Here is a 22,457-nt window from a genome sequence, read left to right on the forward strand (position 1 = left end):
CGAGGGCAAAGCTAAGTGATTATGTTACACGTCACGATCATCCTCGAGACGCGCTTTGGTGCACTCTAAGATTAAGATGAGGTCAACATTATATTTACACGAAGAGCATACACAATTCAGATCACTACAACAATCAAAGATCGGTCCACCAGAAATAGAAGAGCTTGGGGTGGTTGCGAGATACATGTCGATTCCGAGAGAAGATCAGCAGTAGTTACAGGAAAACGGCTTCGGACCGAATTCATCGTCACACCATGGCCGATAGAGAAGCTGAGAGACGATACAACTTCTCCTTGTTAAGCGGTGGGAGTGAAGCAGGTGAAGCTGGTGGATCGAGACGATTCGCAGAGGTAGAAAATGACAGAGAGCAGGCGTATCAACGTCAGCGGTACTACGAGGAGAGGTGAGCCTATTTCAAAATGCTGTAATCAGTAAATGTGTCCATCCGCTGACCTCCACTGCTGTCATGTCATTTGTGAACAAAGACGGCATATGTCTGATGACCCAACTTCTGGACACCGACATACTCTTCCTTCGTCTTCGATCCCAATGCTAAACACGCCATTAACAGCATCAACGCCTACAGCCCCCACCTACGCTTCGCATTGGAACGCTTCTATCCCATCTACCGTCTCGCCGCCAATCACCAGCAATGCTCCTTATGCGAGGTTTGCTGCTCCGCCTCCTCTAGAAGACCCCTCCACTGCGAACCCATCACAACCACAACATTGGCTTTCAGGAAACCCATCCCCATCACAGCCTACTTTCCCTAGTAATGGACGATCAATCGGATCCTTTGGTTCTGCCTCGGTTTCAGCCGTTTCTGGGCTCTATCATTCTTCAGCCTCAACCTCCCGATCCCTTCCTTCCTCTTCCGTCTCGCCTCAGACGGCTCAATTACAACCCGTCCGACACCATTCGCATGAATCACGAGATCCTGCTCCGAGCCCGCTAGCAATCACTGCCAATTCGATTGCTCTGCCTTCAACGCAACAGGTACACGACTATCTGGTATCGCACATGGCACAACCGAAAGGCTTAGATACGGATTGGAGGATTGCAGGCTCTAAATTCGATGTCTATGTCTTGTTCGGTACAGTCATCAGAGCCGGTGGTAGTACTACAGTGAGCATACTTCTCCGTTCGATATGAGATGTGAAATGCTAACACAATTACATCAGGTGACCACTCGGAAGTGGTGGCCTATGATAGGCAGTCTCCTCGGTCTGCCTTTGGAAAAGGACGACCTTTTGGTCGCTCAACAGCTGAAAACTTTCTTCTTGAAGATGTTGGGAGGGTTGGAGATATTATGGGAAAGGACAAAGACTGGCGAGGATCGACTGGTTAGTCCTCCGACTAGAGCACCTCTACCAACGCCAATGACGGCGACGATGAGTGAGAGTGGGGCAGAGTCGAGCCATACGAGGGAACGACTGGGCGGCAATCATGTTCACGTGCAGGAACAGTCTCCCAGACAGGGCAGTCACAGGTCGAGTCTCGGCCCGTCTTCTGCATCCTCGAGCCGGCCTTCGTGGGTGACAGCTTCGGGTCCAGCGCAGTCACAATCGTATACGAACTCCCGCCAGGCTGGTAGTTCGCTTTCAAAACCTGAACCCCCCCTATCCTCTTCCTCCAGTTCTGCGCCTGACGTCTATCGGGATTCTCGACCTCGTCAGTCGACCTCGTCAGCTGCATTGGCTCCCATCACCTCTAAAACCCCACCTCCTCACCCTCTCCATCAACCTACGCCCATACATCCGCCCGCACACCGACTTCCGGAGTTCCTGGGTCAGCGTGGGGAAGCCGCCCCACCTCAGCAGCAGTCTGACTCACATCACTCAGCTCAAATCAACTCGGCATCTGTTCCATCAACATCAGCAGGACCCTCATCACAGCCGTTCCACGGATCCCCGCTTACCGAAGAGCGTCGCTCCTCGACGTCCGAACGGCCCCCGATACAATTAACGTTTGCCGGCCAGAAACTAGGCGAATATGTCGTTCCCACAGTCAGCTCCTTTCAGGAATTGGTATCGTCCAATATCTTACCGCTACCTCGACTCAATCGTGATGTCGGAGCGGGGTTAGGTCCTTGGACTGGAGACCCGTTGACGGTGTATAGTAAACGGTGTCATGAGTTGGGCCATTTGATGAACAAGATACAAAAGGGCACTGTGGATCCGTCAAAGCCGGTATCAGGAGAGGAGATTGTGTTCTGGGCGAAACTCCGTGAGTACCGAAACAATCACATGATAGAATAGGCGACTGACATCAATCATTTATCGTCGAAAGTGGCGATAATGCGCCGTAACCCTACGGTCATTCCACCCAAAGTGGAAGACCACTCCGTGTCTTCTAAGTCCCCTCTACAACAACCCGCACCACGCAACGGCCCTCTGCCCTCTTCTTCCTCTGCGGCAAACGGCTACGCACCGGGCAGCTTCGAGAACCCAATGACCTATGCTCCACCGCCCAATCTCCTTTCCGCTCTTGAGAGCACTCCGCCTATCATCAGCGCGGATAGTTCCACTCCGAAGAAAAGAGGTCGAAAGAAGGGCTCGAAAAACAAACCTAAGCCTTCACAAGTGCCAGAGCAAAGCACGCCTGTTCCCGCAGCATCTCAGCAAGAAAATCTAAATTCGTCTTTGGCTCTTGTACTTGCTGCTGACATATCCAAGAGCTCCACTCCAGCCGCCGACATCTTACGGATGCTACAAGGTGAAGGCCGAGGTATGAACGATGGATCACCTTCAGCACCACCACCCAGCCTTCAGGCAGCTCTCGCTGCGACTGACGTTCAAACGCAACAAAAACCCGTTCCCGAAGTTGTATCAATTTCGCCAGCGAAAGGGACGCCTGCACGTAAAGACAGGCGATTTGGGTCGGTGATACCATCCTCACAAGATCTGTCCCCGTCGAAGAAGAGGATCGACCTTTCAGGAAGTAAGACTAGCGTCGCTCATCTCCGTCAGTATGACAATACTCCTACTCGGTTTGTGCCAGGCGGATCACAGTTGTCACCACTGGTCTTATCCCAAAGATCTGATAATGGCAACGAACAATCGCCCTCAGCTTCCCACAAGAAAAAGCGAGGTCCCCGAGGTCCCTACAAGAAGACGAAGAGTCTGGCTCCTGAAGCGGCTGGTGATGACCATCCCCAGGTGGAAGAAACCGCAATCGACATGTCGCAAGTGGCGTTACCGGCGGAGGAGGTGCAGACCTTGGCGCAGGCGATCGTAGCTCAGATGGGTCCACAGCAAGGGCGAGAGCAAGAGCAGACCGATGCCATTTTGGCTGTCATGGATGGAGAGCCAGGAGAGATCGTTTTGCAGGCAGCCGAAGAGCCTTCAGCCTTGAACGGTCAGGCGAGTAGTCTTGTCCGATCGCCTTCTGTCGCTCTTACGCCGAGAAAACGAGTGGAGCCCGTTATCGAACTGCCGATGTCAAGGACAAAGAAGTCAAAGGTTGTTCGAGCACCGGTGGATAGAGCTAAGGTGGTAATACCTATTCGAAAGCGTCGAAGGGAAGAACTAATCCGACGAGGATGCTATGGTGAGTCGGCCTGAGCAATGCAAGTGTCGCGCGCCTGGCTGACAAGTGATGCGGGGCAAAAGACGCGTTTCGTGATGACGATTCGGAAGACGAGGTTGTGCAAAAACGACGAGTCCATGTCTCCCTTCGACCAATGAAGATTACCCTACCTCGAGGGACACATGCGCATACTGTCCGACCGAAAGATCCCGAGCAAATACCGCTTCGATTTCTCTATCGTCCCGGACCCGGTTTGCTGGAACCATACGCCTCCATCCTTACTGAACATAGCTTGCTTCGTCGTTGTTCGGAACATGAGTGCGGGTGGAAAGGATGTGATGCTGTCTTGGGCAGTGAAGAGCTTCTTAGACGACACGTAGAAGTTAGAGGTCATGCGAAACAAGGGAGATTGCAAGCTGGTGTCAGTCATTGGGTCTTCAGCGATCGCAGGCGGACTATGGAAACTCAATTGATCCCTGGAGAATGGTTGTATCGGTGAGTATAGGATGGGATGACAAGCGGCAAAGCGGCCGCTAATGTCATGTTGTTGTGATAGTTGCTTTTGGAAAGGCTGCGAAGAGCCGTGCTTCAATACTGAGGAAAAGCTGGTGCAACACATGCTGGCGAGACACATCTCAAGGGTGTTGCATTGTCCTTATGAGGGTGAGTGCTTTTCGTGAGCCTATCAACTATATATCTTATGTGCGATATTGGTGTAGATTGCGACTTGGTCTCGCCGACTATCTCTCACTTGACTCGGGTGAGTGCAGCTACAATATTCAATGCGTTCCGAAGCATAGTCAACTGATCTAATCTTCATCGGCATCAGCATGTACTGAAGACGCATGACGAACCTACCGATATCCCTCGGCCACTTGCAGACCTATCCACCAACCTTCCTCCACCTCCAGCACCGCCTCCTCTTCCAGAAATCGTTAGAACAGACGAACTTACCACGCCCCTCGTGATTGGTTCATCATATCGATCGCTCGCGCAAATCGAGCGATTGCGATACAAGATCCGCACACATTGTTTCGCAGGCGACGATCCTGTCATTCATGTTGAACATCCGCCGCATATGTTAGAAAAGGTGGAGACGGACACCCCCTTAACAGGGTTGGAAGAGGTGATCAGCGTGGCAAGTGATGAGGAAGTGAGCCAAGTACCGCGTGTACATGGGGAGAAGAGATTGCTGGATCAGGTCTTAGGGAGAAAGAGTGGGAATGGGAGTGGGAAGAAGAGGCAGAGGTGGGAGTTGGTGGTCGAGTTGCCGATGAGGAAGAGGTCAAAGTTAGGGCAAGGGGACAATGAGGTGATCAGCGTCGTGGATTGATAGAGAGTGTGTACCCGGCTTTGTATGATTGCGACCTCGTTAGTGTGGAGGTCCTCGAGATCAGAAGGGGTTCCGTACATATGTAGCGGGGCGAGAGATAGCCAGCTCCATATCCATATCGCATAGTGGTATGTCATGTTTAGCATTTCCACTTCTCCGGCCGTCCTCGCAAACGATGCATGGCAACCTCACTAGCAGTGTCAGCGAGAACATTTTCTTCTCTTCTGAGTCTCGCTTCACCGCTCCCAGTCTGTGCAGGATATCAAGCAATGCGTGGGGCGCGAAAAGGTCGATCAATATCCCCTTGAGATGAAACGCGAAGAACGACGGACCCTCCGCACTTGAAACGGTCAACCGGCGACTAACCGTCCGTCTCGCTCACTCGCAAATGATCTACGAATGTCCCATTCTTCTTTCATCCATCTTCATCTCCATCTTAAGATTCAGCCCTCACGCTGACCTAACGTCGTCCAACGAGTACCATGTCCTCCCTTCGGTCCTCGGTACCTCCTCTATATCCTGTAGCAGCTATCCTAGCAACCACTTTAGGCTTACACGGCTATCGTAAAGGTTCACTCTCATCTTCCGGGGCTGTCGCAGCTTTCGTCGTGGGATATGGACATTTAGCGAATCCACTCAAGGTTTTTGGGGTGACTCTGATTGGGATGTATGTATTAGGATCGAGAGCGACGAAAGTGAGTTCGGCTGTGGGCTTACGATTCTAGGTCACGATATGGCTGGTTTAGAGAGGGTCACGCCTGTTCGCAATTGGGTGGAACTAGGGTAGTTGGGAAAGACGAGAGAGGATTTGAGCTGATGTAGGCATTCTTGTCTCAAGGTCAAAGTCGATATCAAAGCAAAACTCGAAGATGGACCAGATCCACTCAAACCGAGCGGTAACAGGAATTGGATCCAGGTGAGTTCCTACCTTTTCAACCCAAACCAAGTTCTGCGTGAGCAGGACATTCGCCAGCTCGACACAGTGGTAAGTCTTGCTAATCGACCCTTCGCGTTCTGTTCTATGTATTAGGTACTGTCGAGCTCTCTGCCAGGGTTGATTGCAGCGCTTGCGTATCGTTTTGGACCAGCTGCTGCGCTCGACAAAGCGAGTGTGGTAGTGGCATTGCACCCACTGTCGAGACCATTGATCTATGCTTCACTGGGGTAAGTGAGCTGAATGACCTGTTTCAGAGTATCATGCCATCGTAATCTACAACACTCTTTCTATCACCCGTCTTTCCCTATCAGCTCCGTTATGTTTGCCAGTGGCCAGTGGAGTTGGGTATTCAATACGTCCAAACATTGTTGTAAAGCAACTATACTAACTGCGCATCTTCTGCAGTCTCAACGCCACCATCCTAGCCGACACTCTCGCCTCCGAACTTGGTATACTCTCATCCTCTCCACCTCTGTACTTACCAACCCTCCGTCCCTGTCCTCCAGGGACGAATGGCGGCGTATCACTCCTTGGACTGGGTACATCACTACTTGGAGGAGGAGTGATAGGTCTCATCATGGTTGGAGATCTGTTGATCGAGAGTGGAGGAGTGGGGAAGGAGGGATGGAAGTGGGCTGGGGAGATGCTTGGCTTAGGAATGGGTTTGGGCTTGTCTGGGAGTCTGGTGAGTTGTCAAGTGTCTGCCAATTCTCAGATCACTAGCACGACATACTGGGACAGTACACGTCCTCTCGAGACTAGCCGACATCGTTCACCTCCTCTTCATTTCCTGATAAAATGTACTGAGCTAACTCATTTCCACCCCCACCCCTCCTCTCCCGCCTCAGCTCGACAGTCTTCTCGGCGCATTCCTACAACCAACTTACTATTCCACAAGTACCAAACGTATCCTCACAGACAGCTCAAGAACACCCCACACATCGCCCGACGTCAAACGTATCGGATATGGCATTGACCTGCTCTCCAATTCAGGAGTGAACTTTGTTTGTGGTATTGTACTAGCTGGAGTAGGGTATTGGTATGGTTCCCTATGAGGCGAATAGCTATTCGGTGTACAGTTATTGTAGGGAGGCTAGGTAGACGGACCTCAACCGGTATAGGCGCAGACCGTCCTTGTGGCTCGGTCCACCACCATACTTAGTGTTTTGGGGAGGCGCTTGTACATGGCCCGAGAGGACAGAAAGACGAGGACTGAAAGCCTGTACCGTGCGATGTGATACGTACTGAGAACGACCAAAACACATAGACAGATTCCATGCATTGATCTTCACTTTTCATTATATCCACCCTTACACTCTACCCTCTAATACCTCACCGCGGCTTGTTTCGCAGTTGTGAACCTCTCCCTCGTTGCGCGTCTCGCCTCATCTCCTTGAGCTCCGTTGGTCCGCAACAAGTAAGCAGAAGCGAATCGCTCGACCTGGTTGACCATCTATCAGCATACACCTCGTATCAAGCAAGGAAAAGTGGGGACACTGTACTCACCTCGGCAGCTGGGATCTCATCCCTCCTATCTACCCACTTGGCAGCAAGGACCGAAATTTCTCCCGCGTAATATTCTCTCTCCTCGTCGTCGGACTATGTCACGAAGTTAGCGTTACGCCGACACTTGCGATCACAAGGAGGACTTACGTTCTCGTATAAGCCAGTGACGGCTTCCCATAGATCTCGAAGGGGAACGCCACCCTCCAATAACGCTTGTGAGACCCATCCTGGTTCACCACCCTCGCATCCAGTCGCTTCGGCATACACGACGGGAACCATGATGTCTGCGGCGAACCACTGAATCAGCTTTCCTCGCTCTTTCGCGACCTTAACAAGGTCACTATCCTGGAATAGAGTAGAGATTATGCTCACCTAGTGGAGCCGCTTCACTCGGGAAGTATCTTCGAGCCAAGTTCCTCACCGCTTCGCCTAGAGCAGCACTACTTCCTCGTCCATATTGACTCAAGAGCTGCTTCCATACCGCCTCGCACACCTCGTCGAGTCGCGTGTCGGCGGTCTTCAGGATCAAGAGGATAGGCTCGTATAGTCGTAGTGGTCGTGCAAAGTTTTGGTAGAGCTAAGCGCGTGACAAGATGATCAGCTGACCGACCTGGACTCGACCACATCATGCCCTTGAGGGAAGCGCATTGGTGCTTTACTCACCTCGTCAAGCTGTAACAGACTTGTGTTCAACCCCGCCAACACATCGTTCTTCTCGTCCGCGCTCATCTCCGGGTGTAGTTCCACGGCTCTTGCTACCTCCATTTGCACTTGAGCCACATCGATCTGCTCCTGCAATCGAGAGGTGAACTCTACATCTTCGGAACCTAGTGACGCAGCGGATTTGGCGGATGTAAGAGCTTGGGCTAGGTAGTACAGTCGATCGTGGAGGACCATCGGACTGGACGACTAGGTGTCAGCCTAGTAAATCTCAGTATGGATAAGCGAACTACTCACCTGGGTCGCGTAGCAAGTGTCGAAAGGGCTTGAGCAGCAGGCAGGAAGTCATGTCTTCGAGCGTAGAACTTCCAAAGCAGATCTCGACGGTCTTCAAGGTCGTTCGAGGTAAGTTGGAGATATCGCTCGATGTAAGGTGTGTCAAACTATCATCATTGTACAGAATGAGCTCCATGTCTCGCTGAATGTGGAACGGTACCAGACTCGCTTACCTCTAAGAGCTGCTCTTGCAATCCACGCTTGACATGCCAGTCATACAAGTAAAAGTGGAACAGTTCGTCATCTGATGCGATCGCCAAGGCGTACGCTTCATCTCGCTTCTGAATGGCAGCGGAAGCTGTGTCAATCCCCAAATCAGCTTTGTCCATTACTCAGGTCACAGCACCTAGCAAAACTCCAACTCACAATCGCCATTCACGACCGTCTTATCCAGCATCTCATCAAACATCTGCAACGCCTCGATCACCATTTCGTAACATTCTTTCCTAGCCTCGAACAAGGCCTTTCTGGGATCAGAGGGATGGCTGCCATCTCGTACAAAGTCCACTGCCTTGTCGCTTGGATCGAGATCAATTGCGGTCTTCAGGGGAAGTTCAATGGCACCTGTAATTGTGGTATGTCAGGCCCGAAGCAAGATACAGGATCACTGACTACCACAAGGCCTACTTACCGTTGATATATTGCAGAGCTCGGTATCGCTTCGAAACCTCGTGTAATCTTGATACAGGAATACTACCCGCTGCTCTAGTGAACAATCTCAAGGATTCTGCAAGACTCTCATTCCGATCAGAGAAGTCCCGAGATGCTTCAGCGCGTCGCATAGACTCCTCAGCCTGTTTGCAAAACATACAATTGTCAACACTGTCTGAAACAAGCAAGCGGTCTGACGCACCTTGTACATGACCACATCTCCGGGTTGACAGAATGTCCCGCATCGTTGTTGCAAGATCTCGCTGAGAGTATCGATCTGAGCATGCACGTCAGCGTGTCCCAATCGATGTCGACCACCGCATTTCGCTCACTCCTAGTTCTTGTCCGATTTGCTGCTCGATCAAAGCTGTGACCAATCGCTTGGCTACGTCCTTCCCATCCAGACTAGTCAAGAAGCTTTGGAAAGTCAAATTCGAAAGAGTCTGCTGCGTGCCCATATCCGTCCTAGATCAAGCAGCTTAGTTAGCGTTGCTGTCTTAAATATGTGGTGATATACAAGGCTGACTCACTTTGCGATGATATCTGACATCTTGTAGTCTGACAGGAGAAGGATGAACGAGATAGCTTCGACAGCTTGCTTGAGCAGAACCTGCAATCCATGGAGGGACATCTCCTCTTGATCCCAAGCGATCTTCGCATCCCCCTCGGTCTGATATCGCTGGAACGGATGGCTGGAACAAAGGGTGTTGTTAGCAAGTCTGCCTTCGAAGAGCGAGAACTAGTATGCTCACTCGTCGAGATACCTCCTCAGTTTCTCCAATCGACCTTGCACAGCCAGTAACGGGCTCTCAGGGATAGCCAATACCAGCCTACCACCAACGACAGGGACTGTCACCTTGACATTCCAGATCGGTCGAAGATACCTCGCTATGGCCAGAGCCAATCCCTCATGTCGAGCAGAGTAAGAGATGATCTTGCCGCCCGTCGAGTCTTTGATGATAGGGTCACCGGAAGAAAGGAGGATTGTAGAGACTGCTGAGGCCACCTCGGCTTGTTTCAAGTCGGTTTCCGATCCCAATACCAAAGACATAGCTGCGATTTGGTTCTTTCCGAAGCTGAGATAATTATCGGGATCAGCCTTCTGAAACATTATGATCGAGCAGACTCGTTACACTCACGTCGTTCTAACAGCGCTGATGGCAATCTCCTTCTCTAGCTCCAAGTCGCTCTGTAGCATGTCGATAGGTCTTGGCTGATTTACCCAAAAGAGTCCGCTCGTGGCAAGCACCAAAAACCCTCTGGCTTCTGTCGTAGCTTGTCTCGCCAAGGGATTGAGAGCAATCCCATCGCTCTTGGTGAGACTGGGTGGAGAGTTCGCAGGGTTCGTAGAGGGTAACTCGACAATTGACCAGACTTGACTGGGGATGAGTTCTGTTGTCGTCCACTCCTGGAAGGCAGGAGCCTCAAAGGCTTCGTAGTTTTCTCGAAGAGCAGATTGTCGACCACTATGAGGGATGGTGAAGGTGAGGTGCGTTTGCGGAAGGGGAGCGGCGGTATCATGTTGAACGGCGATGAATGTGCCTGATGAGTAGAAAGATTGGGTAGCGAGTGGGGTGGAAGATAGGGATGGGGGAGATCTGGCGTGTGGAATACCGAAACTCATAGAAGTTTCGAAGTAGATACGGTTACCTGCGACGAGTATCATCATAAAGTGTAAGCTATAATGCTCTGCGTGAAGGATCGAGAGGACTGACCAGTGGAAGTGATAGCGACGAGACCTGCCCGTTGACTCTCATGCCTCCCTACAATAGCAATGGACACGATCTTGACCGCCTGGACGTTGAACAACTGCTTTAAGCGAGACACCGGGTATCTTGACCTGGTTTCGAATTTGGTACCGGCGATGTCGAACCACTCGATGTCTCCATTGGTGAACAGGGCGAAAAGACGACTCCGTTGTTCGTCGATCACGAAGCTCTCGACCCCTTCTTTGCCTGACAGATACATCAGCCACCGTCTTTTGCGCGATTCTGTCTGCCCCAAGCACCCTACACTCACTGTTTGAAGCCAATACAGAAGGTAGCCAGTTCGCCATGTTCCCACTTGATCGATTATGCACCTTGATACTTGTCGCACTTCCAAACAACCACGAGTCTTTCGCAGAGTAGTCCAGCTCATAAAGATCTTTGTTGGCTCCAAGCATGAAGATCCGTCCCGCAGCCGTCCCCTTGATGTCGATCATGGCTGTTGGGGTGTCGACTGAGAGGTTGGTCGCCCAGAGATTGATCTCACGAGAGTTTGAGGGTCGAGATAGACCGAGGAGGGTGGCTTTGGCAGAAGTACAGATGACGAGGACGTGGGTGATGTCATCAACAAAGACATCTCAAAACGAATAGAACATTAGCACAAAAGTTGGTGTCCAGTGTAGAGAAGGAAGCGTCGAGAGCTCACCTTTTCGAACTCTCACAAGGCCAACAGCCTGGATCGTGTCATCTTGCTCATCGTACCGACTGAAGTCGCGGCTGTAGTACAAAATTAGCTCTGGCAATCTCCACTCTCGCTCGGGCACGCGACGTACCCATCACTATAATCCCACAAAAACAGCTTGTTGTCTACAGTGAACCATGCTCGTTCGATCTCAGGGAACAGACCCATCTTGGCAGTAAGGTGTTTGTCTAAGAATATTTCAGTCAGCTCTGCAATGTCGCTCAAAGTGATAGAGATGGTATCAACTTACAGTTCAGCTCTTGATGCAGCTCGTCAGGAAGAGGTGTTCTTCTTGTCAAACGACAGCACTTGAATGCGTTGGTATTGCCTGGAGGTGCGACGTATGGTTCGCTGTGATCTACGACGTGATAAAACCGTCAGCCAACCTTTCCCTTCATCCTACCATCCGTCCGACCATTGCTTCGCAGATGTCACGTCTCCCGTCCATCGCGACGCCTGTACTCACTCGCAGGATGTCCAAACCCATCTATCAAGTCGGGACTGATCTCATTATCCGCTACCATAGCTCTTTCCACCTTTCCTCTCGCTCTTCCAAGTGGTCCATATACCGGATCTTCATCTTTACTAACGCTTTCGAGAGGTTGGGGCGATAGTTGAGTTTGAGAGATCCCGGCAGTTGGATAACGTAGATTTATAGATGATTGAGGTTGTTGAGATTGATAAAGTGCTTGTCCTTGTCCTTGTACGGAACCGGGTTGTTGATACTGTTGAACGACACCACCACCACCACCGTAGCCTGGTCCTTGATTGTAGGCGGGTGCTTGACTAACGGCATAAGGATTGTATCCCTGCGTCCCACCGCCATTGTATTGCTGTCCATAACCTATCTGACCTTGAGGTTGTTGAGATTGGACCTGTCCACCACTTCCTCCATATCCGTATTGAGACTGCTGAGATTGTTGATACTGCTGACCATTAGGTAATTGAGGATACAGAGGTTGTTGTTGCTGTTGTTGTTGAGACTGTTGCTGTTGTTGCTGTTGAGGTTGAGAAGATGGGTCGGAAGATCCTCCAGCTAGATGACTGAGTCTAGACAGCGAAGGAAGGGAAGACAACATCGTCCGTCACGCGAAACTCGGAGCAGCTTAGCCCGCGCAGAAGCAACCGATTTTTGAGATATATACTAGCGCCGTTCTACTTCTGCTGATCGTAGAGATGGGTTGAGGATGTGAGGAGATGACTTAGGAGCAACGTGGATGGGTAATAGAAGAACGAAATGTCCAACGATCAAGACCAAACTCGAAGTTGAGGGAAGCGCAACACGGCGTGTCGAGATTCAATGTCAAATCACGTGACTCGATCACTCGATGTCACTCGTGGCTATACAGAGTGTTCTGCTTGTGGGAACTATATCTTACATATGATGCATATATGACATGTTTGTACATACCTATGATACTTGGGACACGCGGTGCCGTGGGTGTATGACAGAACTGAATGGAAAATGATTGAGGTAATGTTCGACAGAGTGTGATGTGTATATGACTCATGCTACTGTGCTGCTATCTCCTCCCTGCAGTATCTGTCACGCCTTGCAACTTGTCCTTAGCGATAGCGAAGAGGGCAATTCTCGGTAGCGCCGCCTCACCTCTTCTTCTGTTGTACTCCTGCTTCCCAGTCTTACTAACAATTATGTGTTAGTGGATGACTTCTTCTTCTTCTTTCGCAGACAGCTTTGAGAGCTCTTTTTGGTACGTGTGCGCAATCCTGTTCATACAGAAACCATATGCAGGTGTCAACTGATCGACTCCCTATGATTAATGGCTAAAGACTGACCTATATTTCAAAGCACCGTGTGATCGGCTGGGGAAGCCTGCATCCACTCCGGCTTGGCTGCATTCTTCTAGCACGGCTCTTGTCAGAGGGTATCGTCTATTCCACGTCTGAAGGATCACGGTATCCTGTCCTCGTTAAACGGAGCAATCAGTATTACAATTAGACTTTGTGAATACATCAACCCACCTCTTCTGCCGCATAGAACCGATCGTGCAAGGCTTGTCCTTTCCTCGTCTTTGGCGTGCATGCTTTGAGTTCGGGTACTGCCTCGGGCTTGTCCACCGCCGCATAGGCTGTTTCGTCCTCCATACAAGACGCCGAAAGCTCGTCGTCCGCGGTCTCAATTGGGTACGAGGAGCCTCGGAGCGCTTGAATCGCAATGGTTTTGGCACGACGTGGAGTGGGTGTAAAGGCCTCCCAATCCGATTGCTGGGCCATGTTAGCACGGGAATAACGAACGTTGCCGAAGAGATGAACGAACCCAAAATCTTTGAAGGGCTCTATTCTCCTGCCGCTTCTGGCGCTTCGACAGAAGACGAGATTGAGGCTACGCAAAGGAGATCAGCGACTCCGTGCCATGGACCACAACATACAGCTTGCAGTTCCTGTCGGTCAATCACGACTTCTAACTTCCTTTTACCACGACTACTTCTTGACCTCTCCCCGCTCACCTAAGATGAATCCATGTCAACGAGCTCAATTGTCTTTAAATAGAGACTTACTACTTGTGAGCTCGAAGAGGCAAGGCTGGTTCGAGACCTGGATGCAGCTATAGTCTTGCTTCTGGTCTGGTTTCTAGGTTGCAGCGTTTCTTCTTGTTTCTTCCAAAATCGGCGCCGGTGTTTAGGTTCAGGCTCGGGGCTACTGGAGACTGTCCGTGTCCTGTCGGGTTCCCTTTGTTTCACGCAGCATATCAGCCATATATATTGAATCTGGCATGAAACTCACTGATTCTCTTTCTCCAAGAACCTCATAATGTCTGTCTTGTCATCTTTGGTGATGCCTTCTTGGTCCACACCATCCTCGACCAAGTCACAAGAGGTATTGTCGCCGAGATCGTGAGAGTTCAGCGACACGTCAAGTTCAGCCGCCAGCGTATGGCCGTTTTCGTCTGCTCCGCCAGCAAGGTCGGTCTCCGGAATAGTTTGGGTCGTCTTTGGATTGGCCGCAGCTGATTGCTCAGCGTTGGTCGACCAAATATGATATGTAATTGGACTCATAGACATTGCACCTTTGAGTTTTCGACTGGAGGTCTTTTTGACCTTTCGGGCAGAAGACTGAGACGCCATATGGATGTCTGATAGTGATCGGCATTTTGCAGAAGCTAGAGAAAAGCTGGGCGGCACCCGTAAACCTTTCGGCTGGAAGGTCGGCGAGAGGGAAGTCGGAGTAAGCCCAGCGATACCTGGAGGTGGAGTCCTTTTCGACATTGCAGGTGTGGCTGGGTCTCCATCAGGAGCAGATTGGCGCAGATCCACAGCCGATCGATCATCATGCTGATCGACGTCTGCCGTAGGAGTGAGTAGTCTTGGCTCTGGCGGAGATCTGACATCCGAATCATGAGCTGCCATATTGTCATCATTAAGGGGGTAGTCAGATCGGTTGATGTGATCATCCTTTCTATTACACGGGGTTTCTTCGATTCCAGCAGATGTGACAAAAGCGGAATCTTCATCATCTTTACCCTCTTCTTCTAGTACAGTCATTTCAGAGGAAACATGGGTAGAATCTTCCTCAGATTTCGCTACCACTTGCGACTCCGGAAAGGGCGAAGCGGACCTTTGTCTTGAAAGTCCGGGTTGGTGATCTCCATCGGACCGAAGGGGACAGGGCTCATGGGCCTGGGAAGAAGAATTGACTGTATCGGTTGAAGATGGCTGCCCTGGATGCGGAATAGGAGAGAAAGATTTTGACATCACTGTCGAGGTAATTAGTTGTTGAGTCACAGTCGAAGGATGATGAGGATCTGAGTCGAAAGGACTGAAGGCGGGATTGAGTAAACCTATCACTTGCATCTTGGCGGCTGCATTCCGCACTGGAGTCGTTGTACATTCTTGCCCCAAAGGAGTCTCGATTCTGCCTTGTGCTTGGTGAACTTCTTCCTCGCTATAAATGGAGGAAGGAACTGCCTTTGGCAGCGCTGATTCACATGACGACACAGGAGGTGATCGAGCTTCCTCACCGGGGCCGGGATACACAGCAGCAGGTGAGGATTCTTTGTCGATGGAGGGATCTGATAGGGTGGCATGAGGAGGCGAATGAGGACGTTCGGGAAGGGCAAGTTCCGCGATGGCCGCCGAAATGGCTTTCCTTAAAGAGGAGCCAGACAGGGTGATATCGACCTCGGGCAGTTGGTCCGTTTCAATTTCGTGGTGCACTGTGGCGAACAGCTTCCTACCCTTGGTTGAATCGTTATCATTATCGTGGGTATCGTCATCAGAGTCGGACATGGTGAAGGAACCGAAGCAAACTGTGGTTTTTGGTGAAGTTTGGTGGTGCTTCGGTGTCGGGGACAGGACGGTTTGCTTGAATGTGAATGTGGTGGAATGGTTCATAAGCGGTGTACGCATGATCGATTTTGGGGCATCTTGAGACGTTTGTTTGAGGGGGGTAGCAGGCTATGAACCAACAACGTAGGCAGGAGTCAGCTCGGACAGAGGAAGACCGTTTAGTATCACAGAGATTGAATACGTACCCCTGCTTCCCTGTCTTCGTCCTCATCGCCGTCTCTGCTCCCCATTCTTTCCAATATACCCTCCAGCTCCTCTTGTACTTTCCCTCCTAGGCTGGTCTGCGAGGCAGTAGGAATATCCTCCTTGTAGGTGTCGTCCGCATAGCTACGTTTCGTATAATCGAGAGGAAGATCCCAACTCGTGATCATCTCCGGTGGAAGCTGGTAAGACTCTCCGTCCCAGATTATACTGTTGGGCATCAACGACATTGCGTCAGTAGTCATGATATCGAGAAGGATAGGATTGGAGAGTGTGTCGCTTTGGTCGAGTGTGAAGGGGAAGAAGGCATCCCGCTGGGAAGGTTGTGATGGGCGATCACAGGACATGGGATGATCAGACATCGTCCAGTGAGTTCTGGACGACGGGAGAAACGAGTTGGAGGGACAAATCATGAGGAGGGATGAAAGTTAACTTTGGTATGAAAAAGTACTCTTGAGGTGTAAGGTGGACTTGAAAGTGGAGGTTCCTTTGGGCGGTTAGGAAAGGAGTAGGGGTGTGTTGTACACGTCAACCGGAAACACCATGGCGACACGAGGCTGAGGGAAGGGTAGGAAGACCCAGGACAGGAATGTTACCTAGCAAGTGATGACGACATGTCTAACATCGGTGGTCCGAGCGCAATGTTGCAGCGAAGCTTATCAGTTGTGCCACGCGTCCGAGCTTTAGCCAGATAATCACATTGATAAGTGCAGGACGAGAGACAATGGACAATAATCATCACAATTATCACATCGACATCGTCAATACAGGTTTCGAGAAGACCCGGATGATGGTCATCGGTCGGTGCGACGTCGCAGAGTATTTCGTCAAGTGTTTTTCAGGAGACTACTCTGGGACGTACTAAGTATTGGTAAAATGCGATGAGAAAGTGAGTTGGCCAGTGAGTCTACTATCTAACAGTCGCTAGGCGAACGCACAGACCGTGTGTTGAGCAGTTAGTCCGGGCCATGTTTAATGTCCGACTGCGTCCGCTGTTCTGCCCAGATCAGTCAATGGCGTTGATAACAACCGCGACCTCACTCAGCCCTCAAACTACAGCAGTGACGGTCGAGCTCCCAAAAGTGTATATGTACAGAATTATCGGTGACTGGCCCCACCCGGTCCTCAGCCCCAAATCAATGTTCTGCCCACAAGCGTGATGGAAGCGCAATTATTCCTACGTCCAATTAGCCGCCCATTATCAGCTGATCATACTAGGGCCACAACAACACTCACACCCTCATTACATCCATCCGAACGTGTGACCATCAGCTAGATCACCAAACGGAATGAAGCGCTTTTTCTGAGAACCACGACGAGCCTGTGACTTCTGGACGAAGCCATCGACATGTGCGCCACACACATGTGTTGACAATGTTGGAGATCATGCTGCCGTCCTCTGTACATGACGAAGGTCCCCTATGAAAGGATGTTCCCCGTCAAACTCGAGAGCACAAAGACGTTGTGCTAGCAACAAGACGCAGAAACAGTGTACGGTATCTGGGTGGCCCTCACTCCCTAGAAATCGACTTTGTTCGTTGACCATACATTCAGAAAGTAGTACTTGACTTTCTCCTTTATTTGGTCGAGCAATAGCTCTCAAAATCATCAAGCGTTCCCGTTACAGATCTCCCAAAGAAATCGCTCTTTTGTCCTGGTGGTCACTCTCCCACGCTCGCGCTTTTATACAGTATGATACACCTCCACCGCACGTCCCCCTCCACTCCCTTGTTTCAGATTTCCGTTTTGCGTTTCTCTTTTGTTTGTAACTGGTACCTTGTCTTTGTTCGCCTCCCTCTGTCCAAGCTCTGTCTGAACCTACATTGTCCAAGTCCAAAAGACAATGGTAATGAAGCTCTTGCATTCCCCGTAGGTAAGGAACGTGACGGCAGATGTACATGTACCCACTACATCTCATCTGTGGAGCACGGCACAGAGAAACAGGACGAACAAGGCCCCGCAATAAGTTAACTAATCCTAACTCTATCAACAATAAAAAGATGATACTCCGCTTGGACCGTTCTCCGCGCCATCCGTGGTCCGAGCGCGATCGAGTTACTCGCACATCATGTGTGTGTTACGCCTCGAGCTTGGTCACTTGGATACGAAGGCTTTTCCTCCTTCCCCTTCCCCCTTGGGTGAAGGGACTGTATTAACGGTCCGAGCACGTTTGATCCTGACCTCCGTTGATTGCGGTACATTGTGGAACTGCGTACATTGACGATCGATAGCGCATTGCTCAGATCATCGTGTTCACCTTTTATCTTCAACTGCCAACCTTTCAATCTCTTTCTCATCTCTTCATATACGACGCGCTCCCTTGCGTATTTGTTGTCCATCTAGACGTTCTTTCTTGTAATTACTTTGACGACGTGCTTACCACACTCTTTTGCTCTGACCGATATACGTTCTTTATTACGACTCGTTACGATCTGACCATTTACCCCTGTTCTCAATACGTACCTTTTCACATCCAAGTTACTCAGCTCATCGACTCCTCTCACATCTGTTCAAGGTCCACTCTCATCCTTGATCTAGTCGTGCCAGAACGAGCCCTCACTTCGCGACGAACGCCTCACAACGACACAATGTCCGCATCCGCGCCTGCGCCCTCCACACCACCTCGCCATCGGCCCGCCTTTGCCCCTCGTCCCGATGCCCACCCACGGGATTCAGGCTTTAACTCGATCGGTAATCTCCTTTCTACGCCTTACGACACCGACGATTCGGATGGTGAAGAGCTCGTCACGCCATACAACCAAAGTCCAATCAACGAGAGACGTCCGTCGCCTCTCCCTACCGCAACCACAGAGGGACATAATGATGTTCTCGAAGCGAGAGTGAAGAGTTATGAGAGTGGCATTCATACGGATTACAGTGACGATGATGATGGAAGTACGATAAGGTTCAAACCTCACACTCCGATCAAAGAAGGTACGAGATGGTCCGGAGCTTCGAGACAGCGTCATCAGAGTGTGGAATCGAGACCTCCTACGATTGTCGAGTTTCCCGAACCGAGTTTACAACCTAGTCAAGGACATGGATTCGGATATCCTCAGTCCACCGCCAGTGGCACGACTGCGGCTTTGCGACCTAGTATGAGCAGATCGACGTCTAATCCCAACGTCGGTCCTAACACCCAGCAGCATCGAGAAGTCCCTCGTACACCTACTCGGAGTAGGACGGTTCCTGATCCCTCTTCTATGGGTTATCCACCCTCTCCTTCGACGAACTATCATCTGTCCCCTCATCATCGACCTACTCAACCTCAAATATCAATAACGACAACATTCCCCTTAACTTCTCCCCAACGGTCCTTCGTCCTTCCTCCCCCTTCATCCCCAATCTCACCTCTACTCGCTGCACCTCCAAAATCACACATATCCCCACTTTCACCTCCAATCTCACCCTTTGCTACTTCCTCTGGGGGAGGCAGTGGCGGTAGATCAAGATCATCTTCAACGTCAGAAAGTATAAGAGGCTTCGATATAATGACTGAGAAAAAAGCCCTTTTCAGAGAAGGTCACGAAGAACTCATGTCTCCTTTCTCACCAAGGATGAAAGGGATGAAACCGCTCGCGTTGGCCAGCGAGAGTGGGTTAAGGAATGGAGGGACGAGGAGAGCTAGTGGAATGGATTTCTGGAAGAGGTTCAGTGTCAGTGTGAGGGTGGATGAGGCACAGAGGAAAGATGGTGGCGATAGGTAAGTGAGCGGTGTGACTTGTCTCTTCAGAGTCATTGTGCGTTGGCGGCGGAAGCAAGATCAACAGGCGGGCCTGGATACCAATCGTTGCTGGGCATGGAAGATTTACTAGCGTACTTCTGAGGCGTTTGTCTGGTCGGGTCGTTAGAGTCGGACGTGCTTCCGAGACACGTGAATGTACCTAGCAAACTTTGAGACTGATCAAACCCAACCTTCCGCTCGCAGCACATGGCTCGCACAAGCCCATCAGACCCGAGGTCAAATCAAAAAGATGATTTTCGTCGGTCTCTTACTGGTGAGTGAGACCAGCCTCCGCCCCCTACCGTGATGCTCCACTCGACGGTATGCTGACTCCCCCGCTCTGTCTACAGACGACATGCCTCGTGGTCATCCTTGTGGTGTACTTTACGACTCGCGACTAGTCAGGTCCTCTTTATAAGACTACCTGGCTTTGTATATGCTTAATGACGGACCCGACCTGGCTTATGAGCACAAGGGTAGTGGACGGAACCCGGCTTTTACGGTACATTATGTGAAGAGGACGATGTGATCCTCATGGACAATGATTCGTGTTTCGGACTTGGTAGTCTTGGCTTCGGTTCTTTTTTTGGAATATGGACATTGTTGATGATTCGCTTAAGCTAAGCATGTTGATGGCTATTTATAAAACACCAAGAGTACCCGATAGATGCCATGGAACCATTTAGCAGCTCCGACGCTGCAACGACCTGTCTGGCATCACAAACTAGCATCAGGTCATTGGTCAAGAACTTGATGTGGCACTGATCTGCTCACTCGTTACAACGTAAAAACGTAAACCAGGAGGTGGTGCTTCCAAAAGAACGAGCTCGTCACACCCGACGATATCTCCTAAAAGGGAAGTTCGACACCACGTGCGACTGAGATTGATCCGGTCGGGTCCTCGTTTTTGAGTACCCCGTTTGAGTACCCCCCGTTTGACCAGTTTTGCACCTCTCTGGACGAGAGTGGATGCATGGAGAGATTGCTGATTGCATTTGGTCAAGACTGATCAAGCACTATATGATACATCATATATATATATATATATATATATATATATACCTCGACGCACTCCACTACATCATCACAATACCACACACTCAAAAGCATCGCATACCTCGATAGCGACTCAGTAAGAAGAACGACAAATCGCGCAATTTGTCAAAAAGGAAATAAAGAGTCCCAAAACCAAAGCTGAAGAGGAATCACTCGGAAGCTTCTTACCAATCAAACCGTACATCGAGCCTTCAGCCTCCTTCACATCCTCGACGTAAATCGTTAAATCAATCACAATGGCAGAAGACGCTGGAGCAGACGCTTGTGCTATGGACAACTCTGAATCTCATTTCGGTCTTCGAATAGGTTCAATCTTCATCATCCTGGTCACTTCCGTCATCGGTACATTGACACCGATCTTGTTCAGACAATCAAGTTTCATCCCGAAACCCGTATTTGAGTTTGCGAAATATTTCGGTTCGGGTGTCATCATCGCTACTGCTTTCATACACTTGTTGGCGCCAGCTTGGGATGAATTGACATCGGAATGTTTGACAGGTGCTTGGACAGACTATGTGAGTGTCACAAACGTTTACGAGCTGCTCTCTTCTGTTGATGTTCTCGACATCTTGATGGAGAAATCAACAGGAATAGAATGCTGATATGTTCTTGACTTCTTTAGGACTGGACACCTGCAATCGCCATGGCATCCGTTTACGGTATCTTCTTTGCCGAGGTCGCTGCTTATCGAATCGGATCAAGGAAACTCGAAGCTTTGGGACTCAACTACTCTTCTCACGGCCACGACGAGACAGACGCTCATGCCCATAACCATAATCACGAGCCCCCTCTTGACGTCGACACTTCCGCTCCAGAGACACAGGGTCACGTTCACCCTTCCGTCTCTCGTCATGCCGATCGCGAAACTGATTTGGACAGACAGCTCGTCGCTGCTGGTACCAACGAGAAATTTGGCAGGAAGAGTGATTTGGAGAGTGGATCAGATGTGGAGACTGTCAACCAGTTGCCTAGCGACGCCGAAGCTGCAGCTCAGCTTATCGCTGTCGGTGTTCTCGAGTTTGGTGTTGTCTTGCACAGGTACGTCCAGGCCAGCCAGCATATGGGTTGATACAACGGAGGGAGGAAAGTAACTGATTCCCTGCCTCGTCACACAGTGTAATCATCGGTCTTACACTCGCCGTCAACGATGACTTTATCGTCCTTTTCATCGTCATCATCTTCCACCGTAAGTCCATCTACTATGAATCGTCTTGTCAACCACCCAAACTGATTATTCTTTATGTGTGTATGTAGAAATGTTCGAAGGATTAGGTTTGGGATCTCGATTGTCTGGTCTCATCTTGCCCAAAAAACTCAACTGGGCTCGATACGCCGCTGCCATCTTCTACGCAATTTGTACCCCTATCGGTGTTGCTATCGGTCTCGGTGTCAGAGAGTCGTACAACGGGAACGGTGCCACCGCGAATATCGTCAGTGGTGTTTTGGATGCCATTTCAGCTGGTATCTTGCTCTACACCGGTGAGTGCACTCGATACACAATATTCAAACGAAAGCTGATTTGTCCTGTCCTTCGTTTAGGTCTGGTCGAACTTATGGCTCATGAGATCTTGCTCAACCCCCGAGCGATGAAGTCGAAAGATGGCAAACTCGCTTACATCTTCTGTTGCATGTTGCTGGGTTCAGGTCTCATGGCTCTCTTGGGTCGATGGGCGTAGGCATATTTTTCGTGTCTGTATGATTCAATTCCTGGTTAACGATTGGATATCGAAGCCGTCGGTCTGTATATAGTGATCTTTATAATTAACATAG

The 22,457-nt window shown here is 50.4% G+C and overlaps 6 protein-coding genes across 6 annotated transcripts; 4 read left to right on the forward strand and 2 right to left on the reverse strand.

Moving 5' to 3' along the window:
- Window positions 1-254: 254 nt before the first annotated feature.
- CI109_106575 (uncharacterized protein) lies at window positions 255-4,861 on the forward strand (the record flags this gene model as incomplete). The annotated part of the gene is made up of 8 exons (XM_032003929.1): window positions 255-403; window positions 486-1,125; window positions 1,182-2,226; window positions 2,290-3,549; window positions 3,612-4,023; window positions 4,085-4,191; window positions 4,248-4,288; window positions 4,358-4,861. 8 exons carry the CDS (start codon window positions 255-257, stop codon window positions 4,859-4,861), a joined length of 4,158 nt encoding a protein of 1,385 aa, XP_031861927.1.
- Window positions 4,862-5,343: 482 nt separating this feature from the next.
- Window positions 5,344-6,853, forward strand: CI109_106576 (uncharacterized protein; the record flags this gene model as incomplete). The annotated part of the gene is made up of 5 exons (XM_065967867.1): window positions 5,344-5,556; window positions 5,700-5,777; window positions 5,892-6,025; window positions 6,204-6,483; window positions 6,647-6,853. The coding sequence occupies 5 exons, from the start codon at window positions 5,344-5,346 to the stop codon at window positions 6,851-6,853; spliced, it is 912 nt and encodes a 303-aa protein (XP_065823939.1).
- A 269-nt stretch (window positions 6,854-7,122) lies between these two features.
- CI109_106577 (uncharacterized protein) lies at window positions 7,123-12,478 on the reverse strand (the record flags this gene model as incomplete). Its single annotated transcript, XM_032003931.1, has 20 exons — window positions 7,123-7,239; window positions 7,305-7,397; window positions 7,452-7,588; window positions 7,677-7,881; window positions 7,968-8,205; window positions 8,262-8,407; window positions 8,474-8,598; window positions 8,667-8,864; window positions 8,932-9,094; window positions 9,154-9,228; window positions 9,284-9,416; window positions 9,482-9,643; window positions 9,704-10,027; window positions 10,091-10,601; window positions 10,667-10,906; window positions 10,971-11,294; window positions 11,364-11,434; window positions 11,491-11,587; window positions 11,650-11,757; window positions 11,866-12,478. The coding sequence occupies 20 exons, from the start codon at window positions 12,476-12,478 to the stop codon at window positions 7,123-7,125; spliced, it is 4,080 nt and encodes a 1,359-aa protein (XP_031861929.1).
- A 444-nt stretch (window positions 12,479-12,922) lies between these two features.
- CI109_106578 (uncharacterized protein) lies at window positions 12,923-16,269 on the reverse strand (the record flags this gene model as incomplete). Its single annotated transcript, XM_032003932.2, has 8 exons — window positions 12,923-13,043; window positions 13,197-13,321; window positions 13,383-13,625; window positions 13,678-13,743; window positions 13,790-13,867; window positions 13,919-14,090; window positions 14,145-15,814; window positions 15,892-16,269. The coding sequence occupies 8 exons, from the start codon at window positions 16,267-16,269 to the stop codon at window positions 12,923-12,925; spliced, it is 2,853 nt and encodes a 950-aa protein (XP_031861930.2).
- A 2,226-nt stretch (window positions 16,270-18,495) lies between these two features.
- Window positions 18,496-20,032, forward strand: CI109_106579 (uncharacterized protein; the record flags this gene model as incomplete). Its single annotated transcript, XM_032003933.1, has 3 exons — window positions 18,496-19,610; window positions 19,836-19,905; window positions 19,982-20,032. The coding sequence occupies 3 exons, from the start codon at window positions 18,496-18,498 to the stop codon at window positions 20,030-20,032; spliced, it is 1,236 nt and encodes a 411-aa protein (XP_031861931.1).
- An 891-nt stretch (window positions 20,033-20,923) lies between these two features.
- Window positions 20,924-22,363, forward strand: CI109_106580 (uncharacterized protein; the record flags this gene model as incomplete). Its single annotated transcript, XM_032003934.1, has 5 exons — window positions 20,924-21,202; window positions 21,310-21,725; window positions 21,803-21,873; window positions 21,942-22,166; window positions 22,227-22,363. The coding sequence occupies 5 exons, from the start codon at window positions 20,924-20,926 to the stop codon at window positions 22,361-22,363; spliced, it is 1,128 nt and encodes a 375-aa protein (XP_031861932.1).
- Window positions 22,364-22,457: the final 94 nt, after the last annotated feature.

The sequence above is a fragment of the Kwoniella shandongensis genome, chromosome 12 (assembly GCF_008629635.2).
Source record: "Kwoniella shandongensis chromosome 12, complete sequence".
Classification (NCBI taxonomy): Eukaryota; Fungi; Basidiomycota; class Tremellomycetes; order Tremellales; family Cryptococcaceae; genus Kwoniella; species Kwoniella shandongensis.